At 32.3% G+C, this 12,451-nt stretch overlaps 1 protein-coding gene across 1 annotated transcript in view; it reads right to left on the bottom strand.

The window, feature by feature from the left end:
• The window catches only part of SLC6A5 (solute carrier family 6 member 5), a 72,007-nt gene that overhangs the window by 54,111 nt on the left and 5,445 nt on the right, over nt 1-12,451 (bottom strand). The window contains exon 4 of the mRNA XM_075188427.1: nt 10,470-10,601. Coding sequence (XP_075044528.1) covers nt 10,470-10,601 — 132 coding nt within the window. The remainder of the gene's footprint in view (nt 1-10,469; nt 10,602-12,451) is intronic.

The raw sequence follows: 12,451 nt of genomic DNA on the forward strand, positions 1-12,451 counted from the left end.
CATAGGTAATCTACAGAAGACAAGCCAGATCATATGTAATCTGCAGAATATAAGGGAGATAATATGTAATCTACAGAAGAAAACAGAGATCCTATATAATATTCAGAAGATAAGTGAGAGCATATTTACTCTACAGAAGATAACAGAGATCATATGTAATCTACAGAAGATAAGGGAGAAAATATTTAATACACAGAAGATAAGGGAGGTCATATATAATCTACAGAAGATAAGGGAGATCATATGTAATCTGCAGAAGAAAAGTGAGATCATATATAATCTGCAGAAGAAAACAGAGATCCTATGTAATCTACAAAAGATAAGTGAGAGCATGTTTAACCTACAGAAGATAAGGGAGATCATATGTAATCGATAGAAGAAACGGGAGAGTATATGTAATCTACAGAAAAAAAAAAGAGGTCCTATGTAATCTACAGAAGATATGGAAGACTATATGTAATGTACAGGAAATAAGGGAGATCATATGTAATCTACAGAAGATAAAGGAGATCATATGTAATCTATGGAGGATATGGGAGAGCATATGTCGTCTACAGAAGGTAAGGAAGATCATATGTAATCTACAGCAAATAAGGGAGATCATATGTAATCTACAGATTGTAAGGGAGATCATATGTAATCTACAGATTGTAAGGGAAATCATATGTGATCTATAGAAGATAAGAGAAACTATATGTAATCTACAGGAAATAAGGGAGCTCATATGTAAACTACAGGAGATAAGGGAGATCATATGTAATCTGCAGAAGATATGGGATAGTATATGAAATTTATAGAAAATAAAGGAGGTCATATGTAATCTACAGAAGAAAACAGATCCTATGTAATCTACAGAAGATAAAGGAGAACATATTTAATACACAGAAGGTAAGGGAGATCATATGTAATCTACAGAAGGTAAGGGAGAGCATATGTAATCTACAGAAGATAAGGGAGATCACAAATAATCTACGGTAGAAAACAGAGATCCTATATAATTTACAAAAGGAAAATGAGAGCATATTTAATCTACAGAATATAACAGAAATCCTATGTAATCTACAGAAGGTAATAGAGATCATATGTAATCTACAGAAGATAAGAGAGATCATATTTAATCTAGAGAAGAAAAGGGAGGTCATATGTAATCTACAAAATATAAGGGAGATAATATGTAATCTACAGAAGAAAACAGAGATCCTATATAATCTTCAGAAGATAAGTGAGAGCATATTTACTCTACAGAAGATAACAGAGATCATATGTAATCTACACAAGATAGCAGAGATCATATGTAATCTGCAGAAGAAAAGGGAGCTCATATATAATCTGCAGAAGAAAACAGAGATCATGTGTAATCTACAGAAGATATGGGAGATCATATATAATTTACAGAAGATAAGGGAGATCATATGTAATCTACAGAAGATAAGGGAGATCATATGTAATCTACAGAAGATAAGGGAGATCATATGTAATTGATAGAAGATACGGGAGAGTATATGTAATCTACAGGAAAAAAACAGAAAATCTATGTAATCTACAGAAGATAAGGAAGACTATATGTACTGTACAGGAATAAGGGAGATCATATGTCATCTACAGAAGATAAAGGAGATCATATGTAATCTACAGATTGTATGGGAGATCATATGTAATCTACAGAAGATAAGGAAGATCAAATGTAATCTATTGCAAATAAGGGAGATCACCTGTAATCTACAGATTGTAAGGGAGATCATATGTAATCTACAGAAGTTAAGGGAGATCATATGTGATCTACAGAATATAAGGGAGAGGATATGTAATCTACTGAAGATATGGGAGAGCATATGTAATCTACAGAAGACAATGGAGATCAGAAATAATCTACAGTAGAAAACAGAGATCCGATATAATCTACACAAGGGAAATGAGAGAATATTTAATCTACAGAATATAACAGAGATCATATGTAATCTACAGAAGGTAACAGAGATCATAGGTAATCTACAGAAGACAAGCCAGATCATTTGTAATCTGCAGAATATAAGGGAGATAATATGTAATCTACAGAACAAAACAGAGATCCTATATAATCTTCAGAAGATAAGTGAGAGCATATTTACTCTACATAAGATAACAGAGATCATATGTAATCTACAGAAGATAAGGGAGAAAATATTTAATACACAGAAGATAAGGGAGGTCATATATAATCTACAGAAGATAAGGGAGAACATATTTAATACACAGAAGATAAGGGAGATCATATGTAATCTGCAGAAGAAAAGTGAGATCATATATAATCTGCAGAAGAAAACAGAGATCCTATGCAATCTACAAAAGATAAGTGAGAGCATGTTTAACCTACAGAAGATAAGGGAGATCATATGTAATCGATAGAAGAAACGGGAGAGTATATGTAATCTACAGAAAAAAACAGAGATCCTATGTAATCTACAGAAGATAAGGAAGACTATATGTAATGTACAGGAAATAAGGGAGATCATATGTAATCTACAGAAGATAAAGGAGATCATATGTAATCTATGGATGATATGGGAGCGCATATGTCGTCTACAGAAGATAAGGAAGATCATATGTAATCTACAGCAAATAAGGGAGATCATATGTAATCTACAGATTGTAAGGGAGATCATATGTAATCTACAGATTGTAAGGGAAATCATATGTGATCTATAGAAGACAAGAGAAACTATATGTAATCTACAGGAAATAAGGGAGCTCATATGTAAACTACAGGAGATAAGGGAGATCATATGTAATCTGCAGAAGATATGGGATAGTATATGAAATTTATAGAAAATAAAGGAGGTCATATATAATCTACAGAAGAAAACAGATCCTATGTAATCTACAGAAGATAAGGGAGAACATATTTAATACACAGAAGGTAAGGGAGATCATATGTAATCTACAGAAGGTAAGGGAAAGCATATGTAATCTACAGAAAATAAGGGAGATCACAAATAATCTACGGTAGAAAACAGAGATCCTATATAATCTACAAAAGGAAAATGAGAGCATATTTAATCTACAGAATATAACAGAAATCCTATGTAATCTACAGAAGGTAATAGAGATCATATGTAATCTACAGAAGATAAGAGAGATCATATTTAATCTAGAGAAGAAAAGGGAGGTCATATGTAATCTACAAAATATAAGGGAGATAATATGTAATCTACAGAAGAAAACAGAGATCCTATATAATCTTCAGAAGATAAGTGAGAGCATATTTACTCTACAGAAGATAACAGAGATCATATGTAATCTACACAAGATAGCAGAGATCATATGTAATCTGCAGAAGAAAAGGGAGCTCATATATAATCTGCAGAAGAAAACAGAGATCATGTGTAATCTACAGAAGATATGGGAGATCATATATAATTTACAGAAGATAAGGGAGATCATATGTAATCTACAGAAGATAAGGGAGATCATATGTAATCTACAGAAGATAAGGGAGATCATATGTAATTGATAGAAGATACGGGAGAGTATATGTAATCTACAGGAAAAAAACAGAAATTCTATGTAATCTACAGAAGATAAGGAAGACTATATGTACTGTACAGGAAATAAGGGAGATCATATGTCATCTACAGAAGAGAAAGGAGATCATGTGTAATCTACAGATTGTATGGGAGATTATATGTAATCTACAGAAGATAAGGAAGATCAAATGTAATCTATTGCAAATAAGGGAGATCACCTGTAATCTACAGATTGTAAGGGAGATCATATGTAATCTACAGAAGTTAAGGGAGATCATATGTGATCTACAGAATATAAGGGAGAGGATATGTAATCTACTGAAGATATGGGAGAGCATATGTAATCTACAGAAGACAATGGAGATCAGAAATAATCTACAGTAGAAAACAGAGATCCGATATAATCTACACAAGGGAAATGAGAGAATATTTAATCTACAGAATATAACAGAGATCATATGTAATCTACAGAAGGTAACAGAGATCATAGGTAATCTACAGAAGACAAGCCAGATCATTTGTAATCTGCAGAATATAAGGGAGATAATATGTAATCTACAGAACAAAACAGAGATCTTATATAATCTTCAGAAGATAAGTGAGAGCATATTTACTCTACATAAGATAACAGAGATCATATGTAATCTACAGAAGATAAGGGAGAAAATATTTAATACACAGAAGATAAGGGAGGTCATATATAATCTACAGAAGATAAGGGAGAACATATTTAATACACAGAAGATAAGGGAGATCATATGTAATCTGCAGAAGAAAAGTGAGATCATATATAATCTGCAGAAGAAAACAGAGATCCTATGCAATCTACAAAAGATAAGTGAGAGCATGTTTAACCTACAGAAGATAAGGGAGATCATATGTAATCGATAGAAGAAACGGGAGAGTATATGTAATCTACAGAAAAAAACAGAGATCCTATGTAATCTACAGAAGATAAGGAAGACTATATGTAATGTACAGGAAATAAGGGAGATCATATGTAATCTACAGAAGATAAAGGAGATCATATGTAATCTATGGAGGATATGGGAGCACATATGTTGTCTACAGAAGATAAGGAAGATCATATGTAATCTACAGCAAATAAGGGAGATCATATGTAATCTACAGATTGTAAGGGAGATCATATGTAATCTACAGATTGTAAGGGAAATCATATGTGATCTATAGAAGATAAGAGAAACTATATGTAATCTACAGGAAATAAGGGAGCTCATTTGTAAACTACAGAAGATAAGGGAGATCATATGTAATCTGCAGAAGATATGGGATAGTATATGAAATTTATAGAAAATAAAGGAGGTCATATGTAATCTACAGAAGAAAACAGATCCTATGTAATCTACAGAAGATAAGGGAGAACATATTTAATACACAGGAGATAAGGGGAACATATGTAATCTACAGAAGATAAGGGAGGACATATTGAATACACAGAAGATAAGGGGAACATATGTAATCTACAGAAGATAAGGGAGGACATATTGAATACACAGAAGATAAGGGGGACATATGTAATCTACAGAAGAAAATAGAGATCCTATGTAATATACAGAAGATAGGTGAGAGCAAATTTACTCTGCAGAAGATAACAGAGATCCTATGTAATCTTCAGAAGATAAGGGAGATCATATGTAATCTACAGAATGTAACAGAGATAATTTGTCATCTACAGAAGATAAAGGAGATCATATGTAATCTATGAAGGATATGGGAGAGTATATGTAATCTATAGAAGAAAACAGATATTTTATGTAATCTACAGAAGATAAGGAAGATCATATGTAATCTACAGCAAATAAGGGAGATCATATGTAATCTACAGATTGTAAGGGAGATCATATGTAATCTATAGAAGGTAAGGGAGATCATATGTGATCTACAGAAGATAAGGGAGAGCATATGTAATCTACAGAAGGTAAGGGAGAGCATATATAATCTACTGAAAATAAGGGAGATCATATGTAATCTACAGAAGATAAGGGAGAAAATATTTAATACACAGAAGATAAGGGAGGTCATATATAATCTACAGAAGATAAGGGAGAACATATTTAATACACAGAAGATAAGGGAGATCATATGTAATCTGCAGAAGAAAAGTGAGATCATATATAATCTGCAGAAGAAAACAGAGATCCTATGCAATCTACAAAAGATAAGTGAGAGCATGTTTAACCTACAGAAGATAAAGGAGATCATATGTAATCGATAGAAGAAACGGGAGAGTATATGTAATCTACAGAAAAAAACAGAGATCCTATGTAATCTACAGAAGATAAGGAAGACTATATGTAATGTACAGGAAATAAGGGAGATCATATGTAATCTACAGAAGATAAAGGAGATCATATGTAATCTATGGAGGATATGGGAGCACATATGTTGTCTACAGAAGATAAGGAAGATCATATGTAATCTACAGCAAATAAGGGAGATCATATGTAATCTACAGATTGTAAGGGAGATCATATGTAATCTACAGATTGTAAGGGAAATCATATGTGATCTATAGAAGATAAGAGAAACTATATGTAATCTACAGGAAATAAGGGAGCTCATTTGTAAACTACAGAAGATAAGGGAGATCATATGTAATCTGCAGAAGATATGGGATAGTATATGAAATTTATAGAAAATAAAGGAGGTCATATGTAATCTACAGAAGAAAACAGATCCTATGTAATCTACAGAAGATAAGGGAGAACATATTTAATACACAGGAGATAAGGGGAACATATGTAATCTACAGAAGATAAGGGAGGACATATTGAATACACAGAAGATAAGGGGAACATATGTAATCTACAGAAGATAAGGGAGGACATATTGAATACACAGAAGATAAGGGGGACATATGTAATCTACAGAAGAAAATAGAGATCCTATGTAATATACAGAAGATAGGTGAGAGCAAATTTACTCTGCAGAAGATAACAGAGATCCTATGTAATCTTCAGAAGATAAGGGAGATCATATGTAATCTACAGAATGTAACAGAGATAATTTGTCATCTACAGAAGATAAAGGAGATCATATGTAATCTATGAAGGATATGGGAGAGTATATGTAATCTATAGAAGAAAACAGATATTTTATGTAATCTACAGAAGATAAGGAAGATCATATGTAATCTACAGCAAATAAGGGAGATCATATGTAATCTACAGATTGTAAGGGAGATCATATGTAATCTATAGAAGGTAAGGGAGATCATATGTGATCTACAGAAGATAAGGGAGAGCATATGTAATCTACAGAAGGTAAGGGAGAGCATATATAATCTACTGAAAATAAGGGAGATCATATGTAATCTACAGAATATAACAGAGATCATATGTAATCTTCAGAAGGTAATAGAGATCATAGGTAATCTACAGAAGATAAGCCAGATCATATGTAATCTACAGAAGATAAGAGAGATCATATTTAATCTAGAGAAGAAAAGGGAGGTCATATGTAATCTACAGAATATAAGGGAGATAATATGTAATCTACAGAAGAAAACAGAGATCCTATATAATCTTCAGAAGATAAGAGAGAGCATATGTAATCTACAGAAGATAAGGGAGAACATATTTAATACACAGAAGATAAGGGGGGGTCATATATAATCTACAGATGATAAGGGAGAAAATATTTAATACACAGAAGATAAGGGAGATCATATGTAATCTGCAGAAGAAAAGGGAGATCATATATAATCTGCAGAAGAAAACAGAGATCATGTGTAATCTGCAGAAGAAAACAGAGATCATGTGTAATCTACAGAAGATATGGGAGATCATATATAATCTACAGAAGATAAGGGAGATCATATGTAATCTACAGAAGATATGGGAGATCATATATAATCTACAGAAGATAAGGGAGATTATATGTAATCTACAGAAGATAAGGGAGATCATATGTAATCGATAGAAGATACGGGAGAGTATATGTAATCTACAGAAAAAAAACAGAGATCCTATGTAATCTACAGAAGATAAGGAAGACTATATGTAATGTACAGGAAATAAGGGAGATCATATGTAATCTACAGAAGATAAAGGAGATCATATGTAATCTATGGAGGATATGGGAGAGCATATGTAGTCTACAGAAGATAAGGAAGGTCATATGTAATCTACAACAAATAAGGGAGATCATATGTAATCTACAGATTGTAAGGGAGATCATATGTAATCTACAGAAAATAAGTAAGATCATATGTAATCTACAGCAAATAAGGGAGATCATCTGTAATCTACAGATTGTAAGGGAGATCATATGTAATCTACAGAAGTTAAGGGAGATCATATGTGATCTACAGAAGATAAGGGAGAGCATATGTAATCTATTGAAGATATGGGAGAGCATATGTAATCTACAGAAGATAAGGGAGATCAGAAATAATCTACAGTAGAAAACAGAGATCCTATATAAGCTACACAAGGGAAATGAGAGCATATTTAATCTACAAAATATAACAGAAATCATATGTAATCTACAGAACATAAGGGAGATCATATGTAATGTACAGAATATAAGGGAGATCATATGTAATCGATAGAAGATACGGGAGAGTATATGTAATCTACAGAAAAAAAACAGAAATCCTATGTAATCTACAGAAAAAAACAGAGATCCTATGTAATCTACAGAAGATAAGGAAGACTATATGTAATGTACAGGAAATAAGGGAGATCATTTGTAATCTACAGAAGATAAAGGAGATCATATGTAATCTATGGAGTATATGGGAGAGCATATGTAGTCTACTGAAGATAAGGAAGATCGTATGTAATCTACAGCAAATAAGGGAGATCATATGTAATCTACAGATTGTAATGGAGATTTTATGTAATCTACAGATTGTAATGGAGATCTTATGTAATATAAAGATTGTAATGGAGATTTTATGTAATCTACAGATTGTAATGGAGATCTTATGTAATATAAAGATTGTAATGGAGATTTTATGTAATCTACAGATTGTAAGGGAGATCATATGGGATCTATAGAAGATAAGGGAAACTATATGTAATCTACAGGAAATAAGGGAGCTCATATGTAAACTACAGAAGATAAGGGAGATCATATGTATTGTACAGAAGATATGGGAGATTATGTGTAATCTACAGAAGATATGTTAGATTACATGCAATATACTGAAGATATAAGAGAGCATTTTTAATCTATAGAGGATAATGAACTGAGCAGTTGTAATCTAGTAAACAGATAAGAGAACATGTTACTTGGTAAACAGAATAGTGAGCACACATTTAATTTACCACACACATGACAGAATCACGAGTGACCAAGCACCCATAAAGGAGAGCACATCTAATATACAGGTAAGAGAGAGCCCATATACTTTAACACAAGAGACTAGTGAGAGCACAATTAGCAAAGTGCACAGAAATGGAGAACACAGAAAATTTAGCAAAAGAAAGAAAAAAAAGTAAGAACGATCACATGCTACATAGAACATACATGTAGTCTAGAACAAAGATAGTAGGAAACACTTGCACTTTAAAACACAGTAATTGAAAGGTCATATAATCTAAAACAGAGTATTGGAAAGAAGACATGTAAACTAGCATACATATAGAGACACAATATTCATCACAAATATGTGAAATCCAATGTAATTGGGCACAAACACAGATACACAGAGCTCATGTAATCTATCACACAGGTAAGATAGAGCTCTGGTAGTCTGATTTACATGTAATCTATCACACAGGTAAGATAGAGCTCTGGTAGTCTGATTTACATGTAATCTATCACACAGGTAAAATAGAGCTCTGGTAGTCTGATTTACATGTAATCTGTTACACAGGTAAAATAGAGCTCTGGTAGTCTGATTTACATGTAATCTGTTACACAGGTAAAATAGAGCTCTGGTAGTCTGATTTACATGTAATCTATCACACAGGTAAGATAGAGCTCTGGTAGTCTGATTTACATGTAATCTATCACACAGGTAAGATAGAGCTCTGGTAGTCTGATTTACATGTAATCTATCACACAGGTAAGATAGAGCTCTGGTAGTCTGATTTACATGTAATCTGTTACACAGGTAAAATAGAGCTCTGGTAGTCTGATTTACATGTAATCTAGCACAATATAAATGAGAACTCATGTAATCTAATGAAGGTGATAGGGTAGATCACATGTAGTCTAAGACACCGATAAGAGAGAGATCATATAATCTATCACACACAGACAATGTGGAGCTCATATAGTCTGATTTTCAGGTAAGGGTGAGCACATACAATATATCACATAGTTATATAAGAGTTCATGTAAACTAGAACACAGGTAAAATAAATGTCATGTATTCTTTCACTCCCATCAGGATGTGTTATCTAACATAGAGGTGATAGACTATACATAATCTATAAATAAATGTTGATGATGATGATGAGAATATGTGTAGTCTAGAACACAGGTCACATATTATATGTAATACAGTACACAGGTCAGAGAATATGTTTAATCTATCATAGAGGTTCAGGGAGTATATGTAATCATGACACAGATCAGACAGTACATGTAATCTAACATACAGGTCAGATACTATATGTAATCTTACACACAGATCAGGTGTACGTGTAATCTAGTGCACGATCCAGTGAACATGTGCAATTTATCTTATAAACTATATAGGTCATTTACAAAATGACCAAACATAACATTTATATGCAAAATATTTCATACAGATTAGAGGGCATCTAGGTCTAATGCAGCAAACGTGTTGGCCCCTGTAATTAGCATATATGTGAAATAGAGATTAAACATGTAATCCACCACACAGATCCAAAACAGAAGATCACTTTCTCAGTGTAACCCATGTCATCAGATAATCCATGTTTAACAGACAGGTTGATAGATAAGGGAAATGATGTCATCTGACAATAATCATACAGATAATGAAGTCATAGCGCGTGGAGTGATTACCTTGTAGGGCGGGGATGGCTTTCCACACAGAAATGGGACCCTGGCTGGCAAACTGTCCAAGTGACACCTCTAATAGGAAAATGGGGATCCCTGCCAGGGCCAACATCATCAGGTAAGGGATGAGGAACGCACCTGAGAGGACACAGAACGTATTACAGCAACGTACCGACACATTGTATTATAGTCACTCTGTTACACTGTATCTCTCCAAGTAGGTATCACTGCAGCACTTTGTAAACATATTTATTCACTGTTGCATTTAAATATGGAAAAGCAACTTAAATACATTTGTTTCTATAAATAAATAAATATATCTATATATCGAGTAGACTGTTTGTCTGTATGTACAAGACAAGTTACTGTGGTTATGTCATTTTATGTCACTACAATAAAGTGTTTAGGAACGAAGCTGTCCGTGGTTCTGAATCCACTTTATAATAGAATACAATGTAACTGAGCTCTATTCAATCTTTTTATCTATCTATCCATCTATTTATCTATCTATTTATCCATGTATATATATATATATATATATATATATATATATATATATATATATATATATACATATATATATATATATCCCATATCTTTCTGTCTATCTATTTATCCATCTATCTATCCCATATAAACCTATCTGACTATCTATCTATCTATGTATGTATCTATCTATCTATCTATCTATCCCATATAAACCTATCTGTCTATCTATCTATCTATCCCATATAAACCTATCTGTCTATCTATCTATCTATCTATGTATATATCTATCCCTTATCTATCTATCTACTTATCTATCTATCTATATATATATATCCCATATCTATCTATCAATCTATCTATCTATATATTTATTTATCTATTTCATATCTATCTATCTATCCCATGTTTATCCATCTATATATCTATTTTTTTATCTATCTTTCTATCTATCTATCTATATATCCCATATCTATCTCATATCTATATATCTATCTATCCCATATTTATCTATCTATCTATCCCACATTTATCCATCTATATATCTATTTTATATATATCCATCTATCTATCCCCTATCTATTTATCTATCTCATATCTATCTATCTATCTATCTATCTATCCATGTATATATCTATCCATCCCCTATATATTTATCTATCCCATTACTATCTATCTATCTATCACATATAAACCTGTCTATCTATCTATCTATGTATATATCAATCCCATATCTATCTATCTATCTATCTATCTACTTATCTATATATATATATATATATATATATATATATATATATATATATATATATATATATATATATATATATACCATATCGATCTATCTATCTATCTATTTATCTATCTCATATCTATCTATCTATCTATCTATCTATCTATCTATCCATCCCATGGTTATCCATCTATATATCTATTTTATATCTATCTATCTATCTATCTATCTATCCCATATCTATATATCTATCTATCTGTCTATTTATCTATCCCATGTTTATCCATCTATATATCTATTTTATATCTATCTTTTTCATATCTATCTATCTAATCTACCTATATATGTATCTCATGTCGATCTTTCTGTATATATCATATATATTCATTTCCCAACTATATAAATATATATATATATATATATATATACATATACTTTTGTCTGTATATATGTATTTGACATCGACGTACAATCTACGTAATTTTGCAAAGTATTGAAACAATTGTGATATACAGCTCAGTACAGAACATTAACGGATCGTCGGTGTTATTCTCTGCAGTACACAAGCAGCAGTCAGTGAGCATCATGTGTGTACTGTGTATGTGTGAGTGACATGTGAGGGTGACTGACGCTTATTGCAGGGTCAGCACTGACATATAAAAGGACCGTTTAGAGAATCGCTGCAGGTGACACCTGTCAATCACTCGTCTACTGTGACCTGAGCTCATGTTATTGTGTGAGACACGAGGGTGCTCAGCAGAGGGGACGG

This window comes from Mixophyes fleayi, chromosome 10, assembly GCF_038048845.1.
Source record: "Mixophyes fleayi isolate aMixFle1 chromosome 10, aMixFle1.hap1, whole genome shotgun sequence".
NCBI classification, from domain to species: domain Eukaryota; kingdom Metazoa; phylum Chordata; class Amphibia; order Anura; family Limnodynastidae; genus Mixophyes; species Mixophyes fleayi.